The sequence below is a fragment of the Natator depressus genome, chromosome 6, assembly GCF_965152275.1.
Source record: "Natator depressus isolate rNatDep1 chromosome 6, rNatDep2.hap1, whole genome shotgun sequence".
Lineage (NCBI taxonomy): Eukaryota > Metazoa > Chordata > Testudines > Cheloniidae > Natator > Natator depressus.
In genome coordinates this window covers 72,641,634-72,669,613 of record NC_134239.1, presented here as the reverse complement: position 1 = coordinate 72,669,613, position 27,980 = coordinate 72,641,634, and the positions used below count along the sequence as shown (strand labels likewise).

General features: G+C 43.8%; 1 protein-coding gene across 3 annotated transcripts; it reads right to left on the bottom strand.

Annotated features, from left to right (window-relative positions):
• Positions 1 to 4,755: 4,755 nt before the first annotated feature.
• Positions 4,756 to 26,620, bottom strand: BMF (Bcl2 modifying factor). 3 transcript variants are annotated; one of them, XM_074955717.1, is made up of 4 exons: positions 26,499 to 26,620; positions 23,064 to 23,381; positions 21,706 to 21,869; positions 4,756 to 5,014 (listed from the first exon to the last, which is right to left on the bottom strand). In XM_074955717.1, exons 2-4 carry the CDS (start codon positions 23,374 to 23,376, stop codon positions 4,913 to 4,915), a joined length of 579 nt encoding a protein of 192 aa, XP_074811818.1. In that variant the 5' UTR covers positions 23,377 to 23,381; positions 26,499 to 26,620; the 3' UTR covers positions 4,756 to 4,912. The 3 variants fall into 3 exon arrangements, with proteins under 3 accessions (XP_074811818.1, XP_074811819.1, XP_074811820.1); XM_074955718.1 differs by lacking the exon at positions 26,499 to 26,620 and adding an exon at positions 24,413 to 24,462; XM_074955719.1 differs by lacking the exon at positions 26,499 to 26,620 and adding an exon at positions 24,413 to 24,462 and having other exon boundaries at positions 23,289 to 23,381.
• Between the last annotated feature and the right edge of the window lie 1,360 nt (positions 26,621 to 27,980).

Here is a 27,980-nt window from a genome sequence, read left to right as displayed (position 1 = left end):
CAACAAAACAGTAGCAGTTAATACACGCAGTAAGTTACACAGAAGTCCACTGTTAGAGACGATCAGCACCTTGGGAGAAGCCTGCAGTCCCAAATCCATTTCCAATGTCAGCCCTTTCTGTTGGAAGTCCATTCCCTCGTCTACCTCCATCTTACCCTAGCTATGGCAGTTTGCAGCTAACCTTGGGCAGTCACTTTGTAATTACTGGCTCAGCTTTCATGAATTGCAGGAAACAGAGTAAGACAGACAAACACCCACTAGCACCAGGCTCACTGGATCCAGGTAAGGTTTGGGTTACAAGAGAGATATTTGAAGAGACAGGAGGGAAAGATACAGAAATAAATTCTCTCCTCTCTCAAGTCAAGAAATGTCAGGGTCACAAGCCATTTTGGAGATCCTGGAAAGGGAGACAGATTTCAAACACTGTAGGTGCTGTCAGCTGAAACTCACGTTGTCTTGACTGTCGCCCATTAAAACTAGAAGTAACTTTAGGAGAAAGCCAACTGTTCTCTAAATTGTTAGAGACACTTCACTAGTGTTTGAGTATATAGAAAAGGAGCTGAAAACTGAAATCCCAACCCTTCACTCAGGCAAACCACCAATTAAAATCATTCAAGAGTTGCCCCTCCCCCCACCAGATTTAGGCCTTGCTAATTGAAAATACTTCCCTCACCCATCCACATATTTCTGACTGTGCTCAGACTGTAATAAACACTTTGAGGGGAGGATTTTCTCAACAGAAGTACATACCGAAGTGGGCAGGACCGGCTCTAGGCACCAGCAAAGCAAGCACGTACTTGGGGCAGCACATTTCCAGCCATCCTTTTTTTTCGAGGAAGTTGTGCTCTCGGAGCTGCGCCACTTAGGTGGGGCGAGGGTGCCGCGCCACCGGCCGCAGCGGGAAGAGGAAGCCCCAGCCCCGGGATGCTGGGCTGCCAGGGCCCAGCTGCTTCCTGGGGAGGAGAGGACGAGCCCTGCCGGGGACCCAGGGCTGCGCTGCCTCATCTGTGCACTGGCTGCTGCGCTACCTTGTGCCACCCCTTCTGTCGGGTCTTCTCTGCGCGGCTGGGTGGAGGGGGTAAAGCCCCTGCAGGCGCTGGGAGACGGTGACATCACTCCCTCCGCTTCCAGCGCCGCCTGCGAGCCCCAGCCCCACCTGAGCTTGGGGCGGCAAAAAACCTAGAGCTGGCCCTGGAAGTGGGCCTCGCCTAGACAAAATGGTTGACAAACCATGCGCAGATGAAGTGCATGTGCTGCTAAACGATACTGTAGAAATTTAAGGGAGGCTGATAGTAGCCCTACCCTCCCTACTCATCTGGAGGCAAAAGAACCATATGGTCGGGCAATGGAAGGGGACAATTCTACATAACAATCCATTATTTCCTGAAGATGATGAGCTGGTAAAGTAGTGACCAAATCCTGCTCCCTTTGAAGTCAACAGCAGAATCCCCCTGGACATCAAAGAAGTAGATTAAGATCCTTAGGTTTAGGGTTGATAGAACCCTGGTTCCTTTCTCCAAGATATGCAAATATGAGATGTTAAAGAAAAACATCAGTGGTTGTCAAACCTCTAGTTAAAGGCAGCAGCATGCATGTTGCAGGAGTCAGACTTTGTCTAGGACTAGGCCTGTATCTACAGTGAAGTCTGGTTTATAATCCAGCCTTCACTGTAAATACAAGAACAAGTGAATTCTAATTTAAGACCTTGGAAGAGACAGTTTTGATAAATCCACTGCTAGCAGTGGACATCATGGCCAGGAAAGGCTCCCTCTCTCAGTGAGCCAAACAATTCTGTACAGTTAGATGGACTACAAAACTATTTCAGCAATTTATTCCCCCCACTAAGAAGGGTGTTATTATAGAATAAGCTAATGAGGGCAGACCATCATTAAGTGCCTATACCAAACTTGCTATTCCATTTTACACTTCTATCGTGGTTGGCTGAGCAGTCCAGGGAGACTTATTTGCTTTTCGTTTTAACTGGCCAGGCTGGAATTTAAGGAAGAAAGATGATGCTAGTTTGATTTCTTGATATGGTGATGAAGTAGTGTTCTAAAGTCAGATGGGCTTGCCCAATTTTTGCACACTTCATAAGACTGTTATTAATCTGACCCCTCTGTGACGGATGAAAGGATTTCAGCCAATCAATCAATCAGTAGGGAAATGAGTGTGTATTACCTATGTCTGCGCCATACTGGTTAACAGCTTTATTTCATTCCTTCCCCACTGCAACCTCTAAAGCTCCACTCCCCTCTCCCTCAGTTTCCTTGACAAGCCTACACCTCATGAGCGATGGGTAGAATAGGCCTCCCCTGGCACTGCCACAGCAACCGGACACCCAGTTGTGGGGTTTGGCAGCGAAGTTTTTGTTTTATTATGCCCCATGCAGGTTCTGGCAGTATGTGCTATTCAGCTTCCTGGGTTATCAGTAACTCTCTGGACTCCAGGGAAATTACTGATGAACCCAGGAAGCTGAATAGCACATACTGCCTCATCAGCTGCCCCAGAACCTGCATGGGGCATATCAAAAGCATCTTTGAAGAGACGCTTTTCCTCCAGGCCGCTTGGATCTGGGGAGGGGAGTGGAGGCATGGCTGCGGCTAGCCCGGGGCTCCTCCGGCCAAGGTAGGGGCATGCTTGGGGCTTCTCTGGGCGGGGGTCTTGTGGCTCTGGGCTGCGGCAGGGAGGAGGACAACAGGGTCTTGGGGCTCCAGCTGCAGGCAGAAGGGATGGAGCCAGGGGCTAACTTCCCCAAAGGGGGGCTCCACCTGCTGCCTATGCTACACCTTCAGTTCTAAGGGGGCTCTCCCCAAGGTCCAGATTCCGAGGGCTCACTCCCCTCAATCCAGTCTGTGCTTGCCCCACTCCTCAGGCTTGCTTCCTATTTAAACCCCTGTTCTCCAGGCACCACACACCCCAAGTGACTGTTTTGCAGAGCCATGGAAGGTATTTCAGTAAATAGGGAGCAGCTTCCAGTACCTCTACAAAGTAATCAATGACAGGTACCACTCACATCCCACTGCATAACTCCATAGTGCACGTGCTTAACTAAAATGAAACAAAGCTAACTTAAGAATCATTGTTCTGAACTCCTGACCATCCCAGAGGAACACATTACTCTGCATAATGTAGCTTTAGCTAGGGGGTGGAAAAAAAAAAAAGTCAGTTTGCATGAGGAACCCCATTTGTACTGAACGATCGCAGCAGAGCTATGTAAGCGGAGAGGGTCCTGGGAGCTGGTTTGGAGAGGGCTAGACAACTCCTGCCATGAAAAAGCAGAATGCCAGTCAAGAGATGGGATTGAGAAATAGAGGGGAAGCATCCAAATACAAATATGTGCTACAAATCATTACCAGGCACTTTAATGGGGTTACTGAGGGTACATGGGAACTGGGTCATTACAAATGTCAGAGATGGAAACAGACTTGAAGGGCAAGAAAAAATAAAGGGGGGGGAGTGTAGGGGAAGGAGAATGTGCAAGACAACTCTTCCAATACAGTGATTCTTTACTGTTCATTAGGCTTCAAAGCAGACCAGGAGCTCCAGAACCCCTCTGTGTTGACAGCTGTAGCAAGACTGAAGGGCAACTGTCCAGAAAGATTTTTCCTAGTGTTAGTTTTATAATTTGTGAATTTAGAATTAGCTCTGGGCAAGTATGGAAACAGTCTGTGGAAAGCAGAGTCTATATTCTTTTCTCTTAGTATTTCACACTTCATAAACAAACGAAACCCAAATTTTTGGGGTAGGTAGTTCCCCATCCCTGTTCCAAGAGTGGCAGCCAAACAGATTTAAAAACACCAGACAGTCACAAGTCAATGACAATGAACTATCACTCCAAGTAGTATTTCCGTTGTCAGTGTACACGAATATCACTTCCAGTATTACTCATTAGAATAGACCGATCACTTGTACAAACCTGCAGTGTAGGGGTTCAAAGTAATTACTAACTAATCTCCTAGTCAAATCATGAAGCAAACGTATCAGATGCTTGGGATCTGAATCTTCTTAACAGCGCACATGATAGGGAGGGGGGAAAAATCCACCAGAGCACTAACAAAAATATACAGATTAACAATTCCAGAAGAATGATGCTTAGATTATATTCCATCTTTAACAGCTCTATCCTGGTTTATGGGGACAGTATATAGTGTACAGGACCAAACAGCCCTTTGCACAAAGATACTGAAGAGTCACCAACATCTTCTGAAAGATTCTGGACTCTAACAGAAACAATTCCATCTATTAGTGGCAATGACAAAGAGCGACTTCATGTGAAGAATGGCCCAAGTTGGGCCAATTAAGTCATTAAACAAAACTAGATTTTTACATATCTCCCTGGTAATAAACTTCAGGGAAATAAACAGTGACCCACCTGCTGCTGTACATAAACTACTTAAGTGTAATTGTTTCTAAAAAGAACTTTTTTCAAAGTTATCCCATAGAGGAGTCAAGTGTCTCTAATCCGGAAGTAGCCCAAAGTACATTTAGAGCCATCAGTCCCAGACACCATCATTAACTAGCAGCCAAAATTACAAAATGCTGCATTCTATCAATTAAAAAACAAAAACAGAGCAGAGGAACCTGTTTGTCTACTACCTGCCTCACTTGCATAGAGGTTACTGATTTGGGGAATCAGCAGCAAGCTTTACCAAACACATCTAAGTTCTAAGACTTTCCTTCAACAGTGTTGGACAAGAGCTCCCAGCCTCATCAGGCACGAAGCAGTAAAGAAGAGTCCCTGGGGGGGGGAGGGAGAAAAAAAAAAAAAAAAAAAAAAAAGCTTGAGAAGATGAGTAAGAGTTTGACAGAGTCCTCACATCCGGCCCGCGGTGTGCATGTCTCTCTCCCCCAGACCAGTGTTTGTTCAGTGCTCCCTGCAGGCTGGATGTGACCTGGAACAGGTGGAGGAGTCTCACCTCTGACCTACGTGGTTCCTGTTTGCCTCCACATTTAAGGCCAAGTTATGTAGGAAGAGAAGGATCTGCCACCACACTTGATTTCTGTTCTGCTGATGCTGTAAAGGAGAATGATTGAAACAAGGTTATTTATATTTTACAATTGCAACATACCACTTATCTTTTCCAATAAAAACTCAGTTACTTTTCAAGAGCAGACACTTTAATCCCATCAGCACGACAAGGGGGGTGGGGGGGGGGGGAGAGGTAGGGGGAGGGGAGAATGATAAGTTCTCCAGAAATTATAGCTCTAACATTAGAATTTAAAAAAAAAAAAAAAAAAAAAAAAAAAGAGCAGACCCTTATGCATTGTGCACAAGAGGATTAAACCTTTTTTTGCTTGCAGGATTTTGCAGAGTTTAGCCAAGTGCTGTTTTTAATCAGATTGGCTTCTGAGCCTCTCAAAAGGCCCAGCTGCATGAACAAACAACTTTCTTAAAAAAAAAAGTTACCCCCCTTCTTCACCCCAAAAGTGGAAAAAAAAAAGTAACTGGTGATCCATCTGTAAGTGATTTGACACCGTGAAGGTCAAAGGGTTAATCTTCAATTTAAACCACACTGCTGAGGCAGCAAAACTCTGATTTCATCCAGTACAAGAAAACACTCGTGCGCGCACACACTCCCCCGCTCCCTCCCCCCCATCACATTTTCCTTCCCAGCATCTCCAAGATAATACTGCCCTTTTTATAGCTACTTTTGACAGTAAGCCATAAATAATCAGCCTTGGAGCCCTTTCCTACCGACTGGAGCCAATTAAACCTTAAGCAAGAACATACTTACCCCAAAAAGAAAAAAAAAAAAAAGAAAAGAAAAGAGAAAAGAGAAAAAGAAACAAAGAAAGAAAAAAGCAAGAGGTTATTTCAGGTCCCACTGTCAAGCAATGAAGTTTGAAAGTTAAGTTTCAGGGGACATCAGACCTCATAATGCTGCTTTTGGGAAGGAATGCTGTCCCCTCTTTTGTTATATGTAATCACCTCTGTGAAAGTGTTCTCCATTATACCCCCCCCCCCGGGTTCTTTAATGGCATCTCATACAAACAGGTGGGTTTCTCTTTACACTGCACAATCTGGGATACTATTTCACATCCCTAACCAACCTTCAATTAAAAGGCCAGTTCTTGTTTTCTCATCCAGAATTACCTATTTGTTAAGCCAGGCTAGTGACCATTTAAAAAAAAATCCCAAGCAGACAAGGAATAGAAGGCTGGTTTACAGCAACTTCACCTTAGCATACGAGAGCATTACAGAGTACTGAAGCACTCTATATGAACAAGGTGTTTCAACTTAAATTAGTCCAACAGGGCAAATTCACATAAGCATGAGCTAGAAAAAGAGAGAACACCTTAGCTGTAGTTTGCATACCAGAATTGTTTCAAGAGAAATATCCAAAACATTCCAATAAACTCTTTATATTGTGCTCATGCTTTCCAGAGACTAGAACTGCAGAAAAGGTGCAACATGAACCTCAAACGCACTCAAATTAGGCCTTGGAAAGGATATGCGCTGGATTCCCTAACCCAGCAGCAGTTTGTTCAATATTTTATTCTTCTCCACAAGACTTAAATGTGTCCCCAGATTTAGGAGGGTTTACACTGTTCTAATTACAATGCGCCAACGTCCTTCTATTCAGAACATGGCCCACGACAGCCATTCGGGAGACTGGCATCATTTGTTCCAAACAGCCCCAGGTTTAAAATCCACAAGCAACCTGTCCCAGAGTGTGGTTACATTCATAGGTGAGAACGTTCCCAGCATGCAACTCTTGACAATACTATCTTCTAGTGTTGGGTTAATGTCATAATGAACCCCTAAAATGTTCTTAAGGAGGCAGATGCTTTTGGTTTCCCTTTATTCTTATAACCAACCCTACACTCCTTTTTGTCAGAAACTTTGGAGATCTCTCACTCTCTTCCTTCCCCTACCCCAAGCCACATTTCAGAACCTATTCTGACACGCATGTGCAACCAAGACTCCTGACAGCGTATCCAGAAAACATGTTTTCACCAACTCATTTGAGACCACCAACCCAAATGCATTATAAATAAGGTCTTCAGAGTAGCCTGCCGTAAGCATACTGTAGTATATATGAAGGTGCAATAGATTTTCCCCATCTCCACCACTTAGCAAACTATGGGAAAGAGCTGGTGCAAACACTAAAGATGCTCCAAAGGAAATGCAGGCAGATTTCATATGTTCATCAAGATTTATTGCTTCGTTGTATTTGTGACCAAACAAATAGGCTGGTCTTTAAGAAATCTGGAGAGAAATTTAAGAGATAGCCTTAAGTTGTCTCAAAAATAAATTTGGAACATAGAGCAGTTTAACTGGTGGCACTCCTTTCCCATCTGCTCAAGTGACATTTGTCAAAGTGCTTAGTTTGGGGCATGCGGGGGAAGAGATGCACTAGTTTAAAGTGCATGCAATTTATACTGCTATACATTTACATGGGCGCAAATGGTTAGCGTACATATGAAACCAAATCCCATACACTGCTGCCCTATTTCAGGTAGGAGGTTGCCTTGAGTTTTGCTCGAGTTTCTTATGCAATGTATTATGTTTCTAAATGTTTATCTTCTCACTTTCCCACAGCTCAATAGGCAAACTTCAGAAGAAAAAAATTATGTGTTTGTGCTTTATTATGACGGGCAAAGAAAATCTGAAATTATTTCCTCCCACCAAAAAATGGCTTTTCCTATTTACTTTTTATACATCAGAAATTCAGGCCTTTTCTACCTTGGAAGACTCACTGGACAGCTGGAGAGCTAGTGGAATCTGACATCACAAGAACTAAAGAAGTGAAACCTGATTGAGCAAGGAAGTTATTTTATCCAGACTCTGTTCTGTGTTTGTTTTCACTGATACCCATTTGAGTTAAACACTAGGAAAAAGCCATCTTTGTGCAAAACAAAGGAGGGGAAAAAAATCAGAGTAGGTAATGTGCAAAAAAACCCTGTATTAAACTAACAAAAAACTCTCAACCCTTCTTGTATGTCAAAGCAGCAAAAAAAGGGCACATACTTAGTATTTGCACTCCCCCTCTTCCCTTATTTTGCTCTTCACCTTCTCCCTCTAATAAAATAAATAACGCCACCAAGCTTTTCATCAGCAGATCTCAGTGTGTTACAAAGAAGGTTGGTATCATTATTCCCAGTTCACACATGGGGAAATTAAGGCACAGAGAGGTGAAATGACTTGGCCAAGGTCACCCAGCACGCCAGCAGCAGAGCTAGGCATAGAACCCAGGTCTTTAGAGTCCCCGTGCTCTAGACCTCACTGTCTTTTTATATTTTCCAATTTAGTCAGATTCAAGAGCAGCACTTCCTCAGTGACAGGATGAATGTCAGATAACAATCAACAGTATCAATTTAAAATGTGAGACAAGAGACATGGAGGGAAGATAGCAGATGATCTCAGCAGTAAGGATGGAAAAGCCAGTTCAGAAAAAGAACTTACCCAAACCTGAATAGGACCTTCTTGGAAGTTTCAGTAAGTTCAAGTAACTTTTCAAATTCAAGTAACATGCCTCTGCCAGAACTGGGAGCAAAATACTCAAATATCACAAGAGAGGATTTTTTCCAAGGTACTGCTTGCCTGCCAGAAAGGACCAGAAATATCAGGAGAGCCAGTTCATGAGATTTCCAGTTGGATTTCTCAGTCACACAGCCTTGAGATTTACCCATCACTACCTCGTGGTGCAGGATTTATATTCTTCCCAAGGCTGATTCTAGCCCACAATATCCCTGCCAAAAGTAATTCATTTCGTAACCTTACTCTGGGAGAAAATATTAGGGAAATATAAATTGTTAATGACTCTAGAAGGGAACTAGCCTGTGACTAAAGCAGATGAGAGTTATACACTAGAGTAAGTCAGCAAGTGACACACACAAAGTTTGAGGCAGATGAAACAGCTTCCTGTTGTAGCTGCAGCCTTTTAAGGAGGATATCCTTATGAGACTCTCTGTCCAAGCTGTTATCATGGATGTTTCAGTAAGTCACAAGAAAGGTAATTTTACGAGAAAAATGTGCTATATAGCAACAGTCAGCTAACAAACCTAAATTCCATTCCCAGAACCATGCTCATATCAGCCAGGATGCCTTTACATAAACAAGTTAATAAAGAACATAAGAGCCATGATGGGAGGGAGGAAGTGTGCCAAAAATGGAATAGGGACAAGAATTGGCAACAGATGTTTTCGATAATCAATATCCTACTGGGTGTTGCACAGTGTGCACAATAAGTGATATGTCTCATATATAAAAACATCTGTCAACCAACCAATCAGCATCCCAGTTCTTGTGTCAAAGCACTTTTATTCATATTCTGCCCTTGGATACAAGTCTGTGGCTCAAGATGATTTCAGGGGATGTGATACACAGTTAAAGACAAAATGCGTCACTTTGGATGTGGCTCTTAGAATCACAGGTAGCAGCTGATTGGTAGATGAAGAGGTTGGTTTTTTTCCCCCCCCCCCATGCTGGAGAAGCAGCTGTGGATTCCTTCCTTACAAAACAAACTGTCTCACACATACATTTCTTTAGAGAAAGTACCATTGGTGGTACCTTTTGTAGAAGACCATGTACCTTTGTTCACAGTACGGGTGTCAGTCGCTCTCTGCTTTGCTTCATAGTTCTTACCCCAAGTGGTTCTTCAAGGATCAAATTCTGTTCCCACCACAGTCAGTGGCCAAACTTTTGTTGAAGTCAGTGGGACAAAGATTTGGTAGTAAGTGGCAACACTGTTAAACAGGAACATCAGTGGATGTGTGTCTAGGGGTATTAGACCGTCCCTTTTTAATGACCAATACAAATCTTGGCAAAAAATTGCTACTTCTTGCAAAGAAGCAAAAAACACTTGCAACCGAGGAGCAGTTGACGACTCACTGTTGAAAGCTACATTTAGTTCCAGGTGGCTAGAGGCACATTTGTGCTACCCCAAAACAGATTTGAGTTTAGTAAGACTGGGAAGTCACATTCCCCAAGGCAACAGAAATCATGGATGATGTCCCAGCTGGAAAAAGAACAGGAGGACTTGTGGCACTTTAGAGCCTAACAAATTTATTAGAGCATAAGCTTTCGTGAGCTACAGCCCACTTCATTGGATGCACAGAATGGAACAGACAGACAGACACGGATAAGTTGGAAGTTACCATACAAACTGTAAGAGGCTAATTAGTTAAGATGAGCTATCATCAGCAGGAGAAAAAAAACTTTTGTAGTGATAATCTACAAAAGTACTAATTAACTAATTAGCCTCTCACAGTTTGTATAGTAACTTCCAACTTATCTGTGTGTGTATATTTTATTTATATATCTATATCTATCTATAGAGAGAGTGCGCGCACGAAAGCTTAGGCTCTAATAAATTGGTTAGTCTCTAAGGTGCCACAAGTCCTCCTGTTCTTTCTGCGGATACAGACTAACATGGCTGCTACTCTGAAACCAGCTAGAAAAGGAAGTGACGGGAGGGGACAAAGGAAGTCACACTATAACCTCGTGAGCTCCTAATGACTAGGGAATAATACACCTCCGAAAAAGTAAAAATAGTGGGAGAGAGAAAATTGACTGATTTAGAAGGAGCTCCATTCTCTTGCTGCCACACTCAGAATAGGATTGTGTTGTGATAATTGCAAATTTACTGTAATTTTTACTGCCTGCAAATTTACTCTAATTATGAGCTCAACTGTAACATGTGACAGTTCATAAGATGTCACAATAACCTATAATAAAAAACGTTGATGGGAAAAGGTATGTGTGACATTGCACTCTATATGATTTTATAAAAATATGCTAATGAGTGTGAATATAATGTAACTGGAATATGTTTCATGCAGAAGGTCTCTTGTAACGTATCATTACAAAGCTTATAATCTGCTGAGTGTGGTCATCCTATTTGTATAAATGTATCATTTTTGTATCTAAAATTAGAAATATGAAATATAACTGAGGGCCTATTGTAATTATGCAAAGTGTGGGCCATTAATGGTAGTTTGGAATCTTAATGGCTCCCATTAACCAGGATAATTACCTGTAGATGGCTCTGTTTTACTTGTAAGTCTTCCTGTGTACCTGTGGGCTGGCAAGTGGATAATGAAGTCTTACAGTGACATGTGATCACGTCACCTGAACTGGAATCCATCTTTAACCTGGTGCTTTTCCATTGAGAAGGAGGGGTGGGAACCCAGAGGGACAAAGGATTCCCACCTTATGCAAAAGATATATAAGTGGGTGGAAGAGAACAAAGGGAGTGGCCATCATGAGAAATCCCCTAGCTCCCACCTGAGCTGGAACAAGGGCTGTACCAGGGGAAAGGATTGTGCCCAGACTAGGAAGGTGTCCAGTCTGTGAAAGAAACATCTCTGAGGGTGAGATTTGATCTGTATTCAGTTTTATTACTGTACTAGACTTAGACTTGCGTGTTTTATTTTATTTTGCTTGGTAATTCATTTTGTTCCATCCGTTACTACCTGGAACCACTTAAATCCTACTTTCTGTATTTGATAAAAATCACTTTTTACTTATTAATTAACCCAGAGTATGTATTAAGACCTGGGGGGGGGGGGGGCAAACAGCCGTGCATCTATCAGTGTTCTAGAGGGCAAACAATTTAGGAGTTTACCCTGTATAAGCTTTATACAGGGCAAAATGGATTTATTTGGGGTTTGGACCCCATTGGGAGTTGGGCATCTGAGTGTCAGACAGGAACACTTCCTAAGTTGCTTTCAGTTAGTCTGCAGCTTTGGGGCACGTGGTTCAGACCCTGGGTCTGTGTTGGAGCAGACTGGTTTGTCTGGCTCAGCAAGACAGGGTGCTGGAGTCTCAAGCTGGCAGGGAAAACAGGGGCAGAAGTAGTCTTGACACATCAGTTGGCAGCCCCAAGGGGGTTTCTGTGATCCAACCAGTCACAGTATGAAGAAGAGAGGAAGACAATCTAAACCAAAAGGGCTAATGTAACTCAAGGATTGTGTTAAAATCACCCTTGGGAAACAAGAAAACGTGTCCAGAAATTAATAAGCCAAAATTGGCATGTCAGATATTAAGCCTAACTGGTGGACAAAATAATGAGAGGATGGGCTATTTCACCCATCACTCCCTTTTTGGTTCCTTAAAGAAAGACACTTTGTGGGGAAAAATAAGGAAGAACAGATGAAGGCTACCAGAGTGAGCTTCATCATCATTGCTGCCACTCCCACCACACCCAGGCCTTCGTCACCCAGATCCTGAGAAATGTCCTGACCAGACCAAGCCAGAGAGGAACCCAGATGACATCACCACCTCTACCAGCTCCAGCTGAATCCCAACCACCACCTGGGATACACCGGGATTGGACTCTAGCCGCAGGCTGGAGCTGTTGTAATTGCTGCTATCTCAACTCACTACTTCTCTTCCCCCCCACCCAAGGACAGTTATTACCATCTTAGATACCATCTAAAACAGTGGTTCTCAACTTGTGGTCCCCCAACTGCTGGGGGTCTGCGGACTATGTCTTAGTGGTCCGCAAAAGACAGACTGAAAAGTAACAACAGAATTCAACTATACATACAGACAATAAGTTTCCAAAGGGGTCCACACCTCCATTCAAAATTTCCAAAGGCATCTGCAAACGAAAAAATGTTGAGAACCAGTGATCTAAGACAGGTTTCAGAGGAGCAGCCGTGTTAGTCTGTATTCGCAAAAAGAAAAGGAGTACTTGTGGCACCTTAGAGACTAACTTAAATTGGTTAGTCTCTAAGGTGCCACAAGTACTCCTTTTCTCTTTGATCTAAGACTGTCCGACAGTTTTTCTTTCTAAAAACTCTCTCCAGTTAACAGGGCTGGGGAAAAAAGGGAGGGTGTTAAAATAAAGCCTTATTTAATTTCAAATGCTTCAACTGTTTTCCCTTCTTTTCTTTATCTTTAATAAAAGGTTAAAAAAGATTTTTAATGGCATGTTTGCCATGGTACTAAGCAGGCTGAGGTCTCTGTGTACCAAGCCCTAAACCTTGTTCAACACTGTTTAACGTTGGACAGGGACTGTCATGTTAACACATTTGGGCCACTTACTCCATCTAAATTAATGCAGCATTTCTGAAAGGAAGGCAAGATAGATCCTTCCTATAATGGACACCATGGCACCATCATGCAGAAATTAAATTTGTGGAAGAGGGAGAAGTAGTCACAAGCACTATCTGGTTCTTATGATGTACAAATCAGAAGCCAGTTAATCAACATACAGAGAGAAAGCCACTAAACATTTGGGGGTTCAAAATGCAGGGATGGAGGAGACACATGGAAACAAGTTGAAGAGACGCCCAACTGCAGGAGCAGTGGAAGGAACAACACCAACGCTCACCACAAAGGGGATGTCAGGAGTGGCAAGTAACTACCTTTATTAAAAAGACAGGTTCTCCAGCTTGGGGAAGGTTTGGCAGGTTAATCATTTCTTGACTTTTTTTAACTCAAAACAACCACCACCATTTACTTGTGCCTTCCTCTTTGAGCTGAGCCTACAGGAAGTGGAAGCAGACAAAAACCATGGCAACAACCAACTGACTTTCAACTTGGAAAGGGCAACTGCTGGCCAGTACTTTCCCAGGCCCCAGGGCTTCCTATCCTATGCAACCTGGCAAGGTTATTTAGTTGTGTTTTCTATTCGGGGTGGAGGGAGAATAAAGGCTCTTCAAGACTCATGGGATCTTTCCATCTGCTGCTGCTTTATGCCCATAGCCCTCGAGACCCTAAGTCATAGCCACCATCTATACAGATTGGGACAGGATTCCTTTACAAGTTACTCTAAATCCGTTGCAGGGGTCCAAAACGCCAAAACCCTCCCCAAGCTCCTTCCCTGACAAGAAGTGTCAGCTAAGGACTGACACTCCCACCGCATCATCCCTAAACTGAACCCTAGGAGATGTGGGAAAATTTCTCTCCTCTGAAAAAGTGTCCCAATCTAGCATGTGGGGTGCTGCCTGCCCAATATGCCTTTGCTCTCCACATCAGCAGAGTACTCCCACCTGGAGAATTTCAGTCAAAGTGGAGGCAGATTTTTTAATTTACTTAGTACTAAACTTACTAAAAGGTTGGAATAAAACTTTGATTTGACTTGGGGTGAAACAAACTAAACCTCCCATTTGGAGACATGGTGCTGGTTGTCAGGAGAACTATGGCTTAACCCAGACCTTAAAGATTAGCTACTAGAGTCCTGTTTTCTAGGTTTACTTTGTTCATAATCCATTCTACTGCATATGTATCAGGGTCCGCCTGACTTTTGTTTTAGACAGATCCCTTCCTCACAAAGGGTGAAGTTACAAAGGAGTTTCTGTATCTGATGAAGACAGTGGGTAGAGGGGGCAGGACTAGTCTCCCTATTTCTAGATATTGACATTAAGTAGAAGAGGAGGTAAAAGTAAACCTTTCAGATCTACTGCAAGAAAATACCCGAAGAGACTGAAATGGAACTTTGAACAGAGCAACACGCCCCCACTCCACTGGAAACGCACAAAGACAAGCAATCAGGTGCAGAACTGGAGCCTGTGGGTAGTTCAGCTTCTTGTCAGCAGTTCTGATGACTCAGAGGCTAAATATAGAGAGTGATATAAACAGAGCTGGCTGCAGAGCAAACACTGCTGAACTGACCCATCTCTCACGCATACTCTCTCTGAACCTGGAAGTTGCAAGCCCTCCTGCAAGGGGAGGCTGTCGGCTCCAGAGACTTTTCATTGTGCTGCCAGAGGTGCAGCTCCCTTTCATCACGGGGTTGCATTACATCACGTAGCCTAATCAGGGTGAATAAAAGCAGCCCTGTTGCTTTAAAGGGACAGCATACAGCAGAGTAAAGAAAATGTTTGTTTGTAAATAAGCCAAGTTCCCTCTGCCGGTGACAAGAATAGTTACTAAAAGATCATAAAGAGTTAATAGGATATTCTTCAGGAGCAAGGAGGAATTTAGTTTGCGTTTCTCACTTTGTCTCTCCACTAGAGAGTTTAATTGACACACAAATGTGCTTGTACACATACACCCCCTGCTTTCTTCCTCAATTAATAATCAACCCAAACATCCCCCCCCCATCCCTAGAGAGATCTCAGTGAGATCTAGCAGTCAGAGCAAGGGACTGGAATCAGAGCTCTTGGGTCCTATTCAGTGGTCTGCTCCTCTGTCATTCTGCCACCTTGGGCAAGTCACAACCTCTGTATCCCCCTTTGTAAAATGGGATATTACTACTTTTAGAGTAAGAAATAGCTGCAGTATCTCAGATGCCACGGTGTGGTAATGACTGAAAAGCGCCGAGTTACTGGTGACCATTGTCCCCAATGACTCTTAAAAGGATGCGCTTCAGTTTATAGAGTGCCTTGGGGTCCAATGGTAGCACAAAAAAAACTAAGTTATTTATCACAAAACAAGGCTGTAGGCAATTCATCCCACATCATTTGAGGTGTCCTGCACTGTTTATAGAATCACAGAAATGTAGGGCTGGAAGGGACCCTGAGAGGTCATCAACTTCAGCCTCCTGCACTGAGGCAGGACGAAGCACATCTTCTAGACCATCCCTGAGAGGTGTTTGTCCAACCTGTTCTTAAAAAGCTCCAGCGAAGGGGATTCTACAACTTCCCTTGGAAGCCTGTTCCAGAGCTTAACTACCCTTGTAGTTAGACAGTTTCCTAATACGTAATCTAAATCTCCCTTGCAGCAAATTAAACTCATTTTTCCTTGGGCTACTTCAGCAGACATGGAAAACAATTGAGCACATCCTCTATGTAACAGTCCTTAAGTCTCCAAATATGTTATCAAGTCCCAGCTCAGTCTTCTTTTCTCAAGACTAAATATGCCCAGTTTTTGGGGGTTTTTTTTAAGCCTTTCCTCCTGGGTCAGGCTCTCTAAACCTTTTCTGATTTTTTTTGCTCTCCTCTGGAATTTCTCCAATTTTTCCATATCTTTCCTGAAGTGTGGCACCCAGAATTGGACACAATTCTCCAGCATAGGCCTCACCAGTGCTGAGTAAAGCAGATTTACTGCCGGTGTCTGGGGTGTGCTAATACACCCCAGAATATTAGCCTTTTTCACAACTGCATCAGATTGTTGACTCGTATTCAGTTTATCCACTATAATCCCCAGATCCTTTTCAGCAATACTACCACCTAACCAGTCGATTTAAGACCAATTCCCTCATTTGTTAAGGTCATTTTGAATATTAATCCTATCAGCTTTGTCTCATCTGCACATTTTATAAGCACACTCTCTGCTCCATTATCCAAGTCATTAATGAAAATATTTTCTAGTCCCAGACTCAGGACTGACCCTTGCAGAACCCTACTAGATATGCCATTCCAGTCTGACAGCAAACTATTGATAACTACTCGGAGTATGGTCTATCAACCAGTTATACACCCACCTTATAGTAATTTAATCTAGACTGCATTTCCCTAGTTTGCTTATGAGAATGTCATGTATTACTGTGTCAAAAGCCTTACGAAAAATCAAGATTTATGTCTATTGCTCCCTCCATCTACTAGGCCAGTAACTCTGTCAAAGAAAGAAATTACGTTGGTTTAGGATGATTTGTTCTTGCCAAATCTCTGTTGGCTATTCTGTATAAACTTCTTATCCTCCAGGTGCTTAGAAGTTGATCGTTTAATAATTTGTCCCAATATCTTTCAAGGTATCAAATTAGGCTGACTGCTCTATAAATCCCCAGGTCCCCTTTGGTCTTCTATTTAAAAGACAGGTACTATGTTTTTCCCTCTCCAGTCCTCTGGGACCTCACCCATCCTCCATGAATTCCCAAAGATAATAGCTAGTGTTCTGAGATTGTTTCAGCTATTTCCTTAAGTATCCTATGGTGAATTTAATCAGGGTCTTCCAACTTCAATACATTAGCTTAATTAACCTGTTATCCCTATTTTGGTTTGCATTCCTTCCCCCTTGTTGTTTATATTGTATTGAGTATCTGGTCACCATTAACCTTTTTAGTAAAGATTGAGGCAAAATAGATATTAAACATCTCAGCCTTCCTGATGTCATCAATTAACAATTTTCCTTCTTCACCAAGTAGAGGACCTACACTTTCCTTCATCTTTTTCTTTCTCCTAATGTATTTAAAGGCAACAAGAAAGAGGTTATTTAATGTCCCTTGCTAGGTGTAACTCATTTTGTGCCTTGGCCTCTCTGATTTTGTCTCTACATGCACATGCTATTCTTTTGTACTCCTCCCTAGCAATTCTTCCGTGATTTCACTTTTTGGAAAATTAAAGATCTCCTGATGGAGCCATGTTGGCCTCTCTCTCTTCTTCCTATCTTTCCTTTACATCAGAATAGTTGGCAGCTGTGCATTTAATATGGTCTCCTTGAGAAACTGCCAGCTCTCCAGAACTCTTTTATCCCTTAGATTTTCTTTCCATGGGACTTTACTTAACAGTTCTCCAAGTTCATTTAAGTCTGCTTTTTTCAAGTCCTTTGTCCTAATTCTGTAGCTCTCACTCCTGTCTTTGTTTAGAATCATGAAATCTATCATTTCATGATCACGTTACTCAAACTGCCTTCCTGCTTCAGATTTGCAACCAATTCCTCCCAGCTGGCTAGAATCAACTCTAAAATGGCTGTCCCCTGGTTACTTCCTCCACTTTCTGAAATTCATCCCACATCATTTGAGGTGTCCTGCACTATTATTTCACTTTACTGTGGGGGAAGCACCATATATTTAGGCTGCAATCCCATTGCTATTCCAGACTTCCCCAAGACACCCCCTTAGGCCCTTTTTATCCCAAGCTAAACCTTTGTTGCAGTTACTTATGTAGAAGTCTCAATTTTCCCATAGCTAGGCCTTTTCTTACCCTCTACTCACTGCTTCATTGGCAATTAGAACAGAGCAGGAAACAGTTTCCCCATCCTAAGAGAATTTTGAGATGTCTAAAATTTCCCCCATCCCAAATCAAGTCAAAGTCTCCAATGTTTGCAAAACAAAAACAACCCGTCACCCCTCCAAAAAAAAAAAAAAAAAGATCAAAATATGTTGAAGGATTTTGATAACATTACAAAAAATTTAATTTCAAGCTTTTTTCTATATATTATATTTCTAAAAATATAATATTTTATATTTATATCAGTTTTGAACCAAAAATGAACCTTTTCATTTTGAAAGTGTTAAAGTAGAATGTTTTGACAATTTGGTAACTTTTGAAAAAAAAATCCCCCAAATGGGAAATTTGTTGAAAATGATCCAGAACAGTTTCAGTTTTGACATATCAGGATTTTTGATGAAAAATGTTTAGTAAAAAAAATTAAAAAAAAAATCACTAGACACGTGAGCAACTGTGATGCAGAAAGGGATGGATAAATCTTGGACAATGTCCTGTGCCTACAGCCTATACTGGAGGGTCTTAGACCACAGACTCCCTAATGGATGGATAATCCAAAATGTTTCAAGAGAAGCTTCAGATGATGAATTTGTATAAGAAAAAACATATGTGAAACATGACAAGTTTCACTTTCAAGTGGAAAGTTTTCAGGAGGAAGAATTTATTTTGCTGTTTTTAATTTTACTGCAATGGGCTCATTTCCAGAGACCTGCCCACAACCAGTATGGATCTAGTCCTAAACGTTTCATAGACAGGGCCAATGCTCAGGCCAATCACAGTTTTCTTCCTCACAATTAGATCAAGACAATTTGCTAACATACATGGGGAATTTCCAAATAGGGTAGCAATAAATTTCGATTGCTAGGTCCCATTGTTTTCTGAACATGGTCAGCACACCTAAATCAACTGCGGGATTTCCGATGTGTTTGAAGGGGGCTTTGTTGTTGGTTGTAATGTACTTATTTACCCACGATAGCTCAGCTCTGATTCAGCATCTGGTTCTCATTGAGGTGCTGCTTTTTTTAACCCAATCTTCCAGCTGACTTGATTGGAGCAAAAAGAGGTCAAGAAACTTGTCTGAGGACATGTAGCAAGTCAGTGGCTCCACTTGGAATAAAGTCCAGAACTGTCCTGGGCTACTAGGTCTTTACTCCTAAAGAGACAATTTTACCTTCTGTGACATGATCTTACAGTTGTGCCCAATAGCCAATGTTGGATTTAAGGGATGAGGGAGGGATAGAATAAAACTGGACCCCACAAAATTGCAGCCTGTTCAGTAAGTGCCTTTTCAGTGGGAAATTGCTGAAGTGTTCCACTGAGTTATCGCAGCAAGTAAAGCTCAGGTTTAAGTGACTTAGGTGCTCACACACGAGCAGCACAGCATACATGCGTGCACCCAACCTACCAATCACAGCAACATCCCAGATTTCCCATTCATGTCCAGTCTACCTCCAGTAAACCAGAAGAGAGTTCTCCAGTGTCTCTCCTGCACACAGAAAGTTGCGTTTTAGCTCCACCTCCTGGTTTCTTGGTACATGGTGGGGGCATTGGGGGGCAGGGGGTAAGAGGGGAGATTACCAGAAGGTATGGAGCCTTAAACAAATGGAGGGCACTATGGGGCACGCAAGAGTGAGGAGAGAACTAAAGGTCCCTTGTGCATAGTTTGAAAAGGGCCCTGCAGAACCATGGACTGACCACAGCAATTCTAAGTAGCAGAGCCTGCATGTGGAAATATTTTCTATAGTAGCCCACATTTGAAAAGCACTTTGAAGAGTTTCAGAGTAACAGAGTAAAAAGAAGAGTAAAACCATGAAGTGCTTCATAATATCACATCATTGTTCTAACTCCATACTGGGGATGAAGACGCAATTATTTTATTTGAATAGATCACTGCATCAAATGAAGGCATAAAAAGCCTGAATATGCCAAACAGCTAACAGGACAAATAACTCCGGTACTGGAAGTTTTTCCTACGTACTAGTGCAGCAACTGGCACCTATTTTGCCAGCTCAGGATCCACCAAACACTCACATCTGTCGGAGGAACATCCCACTGGCCCTATTCTTTGTTCCAGGTGTTCAGGAGGTGTGGTTGTGACTATGCTATGATACTCTAAATGTTTCCTGTTATAATCCTGGAATCGTGGGCTGTGACCAAGACTCTGAGTTGTTGAAACGGGGCACCCAGTTTTGGGGTTAGTTTCACAGCAAAATAGAAGCTTTACAGACAAATGGCAGCTCAGGTTTCCTATTCTCAGAGACTGCCCCTTCCGCTGCCCCAAAGGACAAACCACAGCCCATCATAAGCCAGCTCGTGTGTCTCTAGGCACTAACTGCCCTTTAAACAGCAGGCACAGAAGAGCACAGGACTTTATTTATGGATTGTGCCAACAGCCAAAGGAAGTCCTCCACGCAGGGTCAGTAGGGAAGAGAATGCATTGGCACAGATAGGACATTAAAACTCTATGTGGTCGAAGGCACACCTCCACATTAACACAAGGGCTCAGTACTACCCCTCTCCCAAGGAAAAGAATCCCTGAGCAGTTCTAAATGTCAGTACCTATCCCAGTGTCAAGTCCTGCAGAACCACTGGCTGAGATTTCTCACACCTGTTTTTGGTTTTGTTTTTTAAATGGTTGAACAGCTCCCCCTCCTTTTCAACTGTCTGTCCTTCCAGTTCAAACAAAGACACAGGAGCTCCTCCTTGGCTGGCCGCAGGAGCTGGTAGTGCAGGCGGATGCTTTTGTTTACTAACTCTCCCACAAGCTTGGCTGACACGCGATTCAATTCTATTCTCCTGGCTCAGTCATTCCCCACGTATGTCCTGCACTGCAGTCAGCCGCATGGCGCTCTCAGTGCCATAGCAGCACACGCTTCTTGCCTGGGGGAGAGGGGAGGGAACAGGCCAAGATTTTCTATTGGGTTTGTTTTTGTTTTTTTGAGGGGGGCATTCTTGGATGCATTTCCCTGACAAAGACATCGGATAGCTACACTCCCCAGATGGAAAGGGTCAAGTTACAACCAGTTCCACTGCTTCCCTGACAGCAAAGATTGTTACCCTTCCCTTTGCTGTAAGAAGCAAGCGCACAGTGAGACAGGGACAGCTAGTAAGAGTGCCATTTAGAAGGGGGGAAAACAAACAAACAATGCACAAAAATAACTTGTGATATGGTATTTCTGATGTCAGAATGACATCCTACAGTCCAGACAGCCAACTTTCACATTTCTTCAGTTGATCTTTCTAGAACATTCCCTTAATAATTCTGCTGTTGGGTCATGAGAAGAAAACTTTGGGACCCTTCATCTCCAAAAGTTAAGTGAACCCAAACTTTGCCTAACCGAGGGCCATCCCAGCAACTCTCCAGGAGCTAAATTCCTCACCTAACTTGAGTAAGACCAAAGCAGTGCCCACCTTTAAATGACTCCACTGGGGTGAGGGAAGCATTCGCCCTCTGAAGACCACAGGAGGGCATCAGCAGCTACCAGTCCCAGTATGTAGCACTCCTTGATCTTAGTGGAAGTCTGCTCAAATCATGATGAGGTACTGCACGTTACAGCCTGTGCACTCTGTTAGCTACCTTCATGTCAAAGAGGAGGGCAGCGCTGGGCTGCACTTTGGACATGCCCATTCTAAACCCTGGATTATCAGGGACTTCTAGTTCCCTCCTACTCAGAGATTAGAAGGCAGGGCGGAATGGTGTCATACAGATGCCTTTTGCGGCATGGAAATTAGCCAAAATATGACAGACATCGATTAGGATTGGCTCACGGTGCAGACTCTAGCCACAACAAGTGGCACAAGCGTGTATTCAGCATGGACAATGACTACACAGAGATGGGAGGTGAAGGGTCAGATGAGCCAGAGGCTCCTGGATGCCATACCTGGATAACCAAATCCCCTTCTCCCCCCAAAAAGAACGCCTACCCTCTGTATGTGGAGCCTGTGGAACTGGTCTGCAATGCACTGTAACTTCCTTGCAATCTGAACCTCAGCACGTGCTTCCCGTTGACCTTCCCGAGGCTCCTCTTGGAGGTGTGGATTCAATGCAAAGCCAACTGGGGGGACATGTAAACGGTACCCAGCATTCCCTGCAAGACATTAGAGATGAGACAGCTCAATGGCTTGGTCTCCCAGCTTAAAGCCTGGTTCCCCTTCTCACCATTATACATCATGAAGGAAAACCTGTGTAACTGCAAACTTCTGACTCAGGCTAAAGTCCAGTTTCTGCAGCCTAAACAATGACTAATCATACTAAGTATTCAGTAAAACATTCACTCAGAGTTTTAAGTAGATTTACATTGATCCAGCAGAGTGTATTATGTTCCTCCCATAACCGAGTGACCTGAAAGAAAAAAACCACATTGAGATAGGGAAAGCTCTCACACATGGATCAGGCTTGTTTATAGTTCAGTCAATGTTGGGATTTTATCTGGAATGACAGTCTTACACTTATGCAGTACCTATGTCCCTCCTAAACATCAATAATCTCCTGGCATAATCCTTGCTGCAGCTTCCAAATCAGGCATCACTCACAACCGCCCAGCATTTAGGACCAAGTTTCACCTTGGGATACACTTTATAACAGGTGCCACATGTGAGGATACAAAGGCAGAATTTGACTCAAAGTTGTTGGTGGGGGGAGAGAATGGCTTTTTTTTTTAAAACCTGAAATGTAAGTCAGGAATGATTCATGTCGCCAATTCAGCTTTAATAGAAATTCAGGCCAATTACCTCTTTACCACTGAAAAACTGGCTGTTCATGTTATTTATCTGACAACTTTTTTCTCAGCCAAGAGCCCAAAAAAAGACTCTCAACATCTGAACCTCTGTGTTTACTGTCTCTGCACTGACAACACTCATGCAGTCCCATCCACATGACAAGATTCACCTGGGCAGCCTGGAGAAAGGGAAGATTTAACTCTTCGCAGGCAAATTGGCAGAATGTGCACTGGGGCGAGGGAAGCACTTGATCGCCCTCTGAAGCCTGCAGGAGGGTCTCAGCCTTAAGTGCTGCTGTAGGTGTCTAGCAATAACTTCAACTGCCTTATAATGGAGTTGGGGGGGGTGGGGTGGGAAGGAGCTGGTGTTTAACGGATGGCAGAAGCAGTGAGAAAAGGGACAGCTCCTGCAGTGAGTAGGCAAGGGTGAGAAGCAGAGAGAGCTGTCTTTCTTTCAGGTGCAGCAGAATAAGTAACCCTCTCTTGTCCAGTGGGAGAAAGAGGGGAAGCGCTAGAGGGGCAGTTTTCCCTTCTGCAAAGCTAGTGATGCTGGAGTGCTCTTACCATAGAAGAGTCTCTGGGGCTCTTCAGTGACTCCACATGGCAACATGACATCCTGAGTGGAAGAGGATGGACTGAGTGTTTGGGTTGCCTTGTCCTGCTGCTCAGCATGCCTGATACCTGGACCACAGCAGTGTGTGAGTGGGAACAGTTGAAACCTCCCCAGCAGGCAGCTGTAGGATTGGTTCTGTGTGAAAATGCCAGGAGGGGTCATCTCACCAGGCTGACCTGTGAGTCCAAAGTCAGAGTGAAACACGTCATCATCCAGCCCGTCCAAGCTGGAATAGTCCTCTTCTAGGTAGCTGGGGGGATCCATTGCTCCTGCAACAAATGAACACTTGAGAAAATGGCTAAGATACAACCAGAGTGCAGTCCAGAATAACCCCCTCACCCCTAATTCCATCCAGGAACACACAGTTCTCCCTACTTCCCCAAGCTTTTTCCTCCTAAAACAAAGCGTACATGACCTGAAAAGATCAGAAATAAGCTGACGATTAAGGTCTTGTGGTCAAGTTCTGGAGCCCTTGAAGAGACAGCTCTGCAAGCCAAAAAGGCTCCACATATGGTTGGAAGTCTTAAAGACCGCTCCCCCCGCCCCCAATAAAAGAATAGTCATGGCGAGACAGAGGGACATTGTTTTAAAAAGCAAATCCAACCTGCATAGCCACCCCCCTCCACACACACATACATTTTGGGAATCTTTACATTTGCCTTCTGATTTCAGAACCTTTAGGTTACACCAAATAGTAAGAGACTTGCCATTAAACCATAAGTCTTGTCAGTACTGCTTTCTGTCAAACACTCCATAACCGCTGGTTACTTCATTCCCTGCCCCACAACCTAACCAAGCAAATGCCCAAAACTCATGTAGCCCCACCACCCCCATGTACCCTTTACTACTACAGAATCTATCCAAAACACCCTTCCTTTAGTTCACCCTAGAATTACAGAAGTCAGTGAGTGTTTGGTCATGCCAGTATCTCAAGCAGTGCTTTTATACACGTCAAAGTATATTCCTGAGCCCCATTATGTCCTAACACCAGGCAAAAGAGGGTAGGAAAATGAAAACCACTCTTTTAGAGCTTCTGCTAACACAGGATAAGTAGAAGCAGCCTGGCCAATGAATCCAGCAATCCTTTCCTGTTATCTGTGCATCTAACCCTATTTGAAGACAGTCTCCTAAGAGATCCATCCCCAGGATTTCCACCCAGTTTTTAACAAGGAAGTGAAGTTCAACTCTTCATATCTCCTTTGCTCTGGTTTTGACCAAAACTTAACAGGATGGCAGACTAGTAAAAGGAATCCTACGCTTAAAGGAAATAAAAAGACAATCTATCCAGTACTTCCCTCACCGTTCTCCACATGTACCTCCTCCCATGTAAATATGAACTCAGGACACCACTGTCCTAAAGAAGATACAGAGATGGGAAGGAATAAGGTTTTTGCTCTCAAAAAGAGGTTACAAGTGCAAATAGCATTAAAATGTATAACTCGAGTTATAGCTACATTTGGTACAAAAAGCTAAATGTGACAAACCCCAAAGCCAGGAAGTTTACTAGGTACACAAAACATTTAACAAAAGGGGCTTCAGAACAGTCAGAAATCTTAGTCCACATCCTATTCTGGTGGGCCAAGATGAGGTCATGCTTTGTTCTGAGGCCCAAAGAAGAAGACATTTGACAAGTCCAGAGCATCACCTACCCGAAGAGCCACTTAATTTCTTCATGACCCCAAAATAAAGTTTGCTAGCTCCTTCAAAAACAAGAACAGCAAAAATAGAGTTTCTCAAAGGGAGATGCATCAAACAAATCAGAGTTTGCAAGGGTTGTTTATGACTGTGGGAGCACATATGCATGGAGTATCATACCTTCAATCTGCCTACTGCATTCTCCTGAGGAGACAAGAAAACCTGCTATCTGAGAAAGCCTGAGCACACTGACAGTGGAATTCTTATACATTACAGTATCAGAGGCTACTCTCAAAATAAGCAGACAGTAAAAACAGAGGGAGGGTTCAACATACACATGCCTCTGCCTGCTTCCCAAAACAAAGTTGGCTGGTCTAAGTTTAGGACTACCATATTTCTTTCCTTCATTTCCTTCCCTTTGTGGGCTTACGTACTGCAAAGTTATACCCGTACAGAGGACTTAAATACAATGTTTGAGGCCAGCAAGGTTTAAAACAGAAACTTTAAACCCCAGAAGAGATTCAATAGTGGAAACACATTATCTGGGCTATTGGACACTACCATAATTTCTAGCATCACAAGTGTACTCAGCATTGTATGTACGAGCCATGGTCTTATACAGGCACTTCATACTAGAGGTAACGGTTTCCAAAAAGCAATATGCTTTGGAATAATGCTAGCACTAACTTGTTTCTTTATGATTATTAACATTTATGCAAATCACCATTTTTTAAAAGTCTCTGCCTTTGGCAAGTGCCCGAATAATTGCTTTGTGAGCAATACACTGAATTAGCTCACTGCCAAAGAGGCACAAGTATTTTTCAACAGCTACTTGCATGAATCTTATTATAAGGAAGTGATCACATCAGGTTGAGGAAACTCAACAGAAGAGGAGTTTTATTTATTTTAAGTAAATCAGATACCAAGGTGACTAGGACTGAGGATACTGCAAATATTTTTCTGGTGAAAGGAGGTACAGTTTATAGTCAGAGAGTAACTGGCAAGAAGATTCCCCCTCACCAGTTTGGGGTTCATGAGCTCACAGAACAGAGAGAAACAGATGTCACCCAGGCTCAGTTGGGGACAATATAAACATCTCCCTGATGCCAACAGGGGAAGCCATTTCCTGGATGGGGGAAGAGGGTCACTCAGCGTAGTGAACTAGAAGAACTAAACGGTACCAGCAGAGTGCGGATTTCTCCATGCTGAGGTGATGAGGGTTGGGGTCTCCAGGACCCAGACCGGGGAGAACGGAAGGCACCCGCTCTAGGCGGGTAACTGCAAACCCCATGGGTTTAAGTGCAGGTCCCGACCCTTCTCAGTCCCTACCTGACTCCTGGCCCTTATGGCACAAACTGCTGCAACCGGGATGGCTCGATTTCGGCCCCAAGCCCAGCCAAGAGGCACCAGAGAGAGAAGCTGCCACAGGCTCACTCTCTCCCCACCACCCTAGGGCTCCTGATCCACGGCCCCCTTCCAGCCAGCCCCGCCTGGACCAGAGGCGGGCTGCTAGGTCAGTGCCTGCCGGGACTGAGCCCCCCTGCAGCAGCAGCAGCTCCGGAGCCGCTGCCATGAGCGTGCGGGGTCTCTGCCCCCCCGGGTAGGGCAGGAGCCGGGGAGCACGGGGTGAAAAGGGACCTCCTGACTGACCCGCCCGGGAGCACCTCCCGCGGTAGAGCTGAGGCGCGCTCCGCTCCATGCCCGCAGCAGGAAGGCGGCCGGCAGCAGCCCCCGGCCCGGCGGGCACTCACCTGTGGCAGGGGAGGCAGGGCAGGGCGCCGCCGAACGGGCGGAGGGGCGCGGGCGCCGAGCCCTGGCAGAGCGAGGAGTCCTCAAGCTGCAGCCTCAGGCGCCGCCGCGCCGCATTGTTTCCAAAATACACTTGCTTCCTGGCATCCCCCAAACAGCTGATAGGAGCCCCGCCCCCCAGTGACGTACACGCCAACCAGCCAATACGGAAAGAGCGCCCCCCCCCCCGCGCTGCCTCAGCAGCAGGGACAGACGCTAATGTGCAGCCTTCCATGTAAACCAGAGTAAGGGAGGCAGGGCAAATCCCCAGCCCCTCATGAAGCGCACAATGCACAGCAGGGCTGGTGAAGGGAGGCTCCGTCTGCTGTTATGCTACAGCTAGCCCGAGGGGTTGCAGGGCCAGGAAGACTTGTGATAAGGTCTCTGACACAATCCTCTATGACGGGCTCATAAGCAAAGCAGGGAAACGTGGTCTAGCTGAAACTACTATAAGGTGGGGTGCACAAGTGGTTGAAAGACCATCCTCTTCGAACTGGGAGGGTGTATCTAGCGGGGCCCTGCAGGGGTCAATCCTAGGTCAGGTACTATTCATTATTTTTCATTAATGAGTTGGCTAATGGAGCAGAGAGTATGCTTGTAAGATTAGGGAATGACATCAAACTGGCAGGGGTTGCTACAACAATGGTAATACCTTGCAGTCATCCACGGATGTTGAAGTGCCATGGAAAGAGGCATAAATAGTAAGGCTGTTGATTAATCACAGTTAACTCACACGATTAACTAAAAAAAAAAATAATGATTTAAAAAATTAATCACGGTTTTAATCGCACTGTTAATAGAATGCCAATTGAAATTTATGAAATATTTTGGATGTTTTTCTGCATTTTCATATATGTTGTAATTTAAATCAGTGTCTATTATTTTTTATTACAAATATTTGGACAGTAAAAATGATAAACAAAAGAAATAGTATTTTTCAGTTCATCTCATACAAGTACTGTAGTGCAATCTCCTTGTTGTGAAAGTGAAACTTACAAATGTAGATTTTTTATGTTACATAACTGCACTCAAAACCAAAACAATGTAAAACTTCAGAGCCTACAAGTCCACTCAGTCCTACTTCTTGTTCACCAGTCGCTAAGACAAATAAGTATGTTTACATTTACAGGAGATAATGCTGCCCTCTTCTTATTTACAGTGTCACCAGAAAATGAGAACAGGCATTTGCATGGGACTTTTGTAGCCAGCATTGCAAGGTATTTACATGCCAGATATGCTAAACATTCATATGCCCCTTCATGCGTCTGCCACCATTCCAGAGGACATGCGTCCATGCTTGTTAAAAAATAATGCATTAGTTACATTTGTGACTGAACTCCTTGGGAGAGAATTGTATGTTCCCTGCTCTGTTTTACCTGCATTCTGCCATATATTTCATGTCATAGCAGTCTCAGATGAGGACCCAGCACATGTTGTTCATTTTA

Excerpts from the sequence above, each read along its gene's own strand:
- BMF (XM_074955717.1), bottom strand. The coding sequence starts at position 23,376 with ATGGATCCCCCCAGCTACCTAGAAGAGGACTATTCCAGCTTGGACGGG. Across the intron at positions 21,870-23,063 it reads GCCCCAGAGACTCTTCTATG|GGAATGCTGGGTACCGTTTA; the intron begins GTAAGAGCACTC and ends AATGTCTTGCAG. Across the intron at positions 5,015-21,705 it reads ACAGGCTCCACATACAGAGG|CATCAGCAGAACAGAAATCA; the intron begins GTAGGCGTTCTT and ends TCTCCTTTACAG.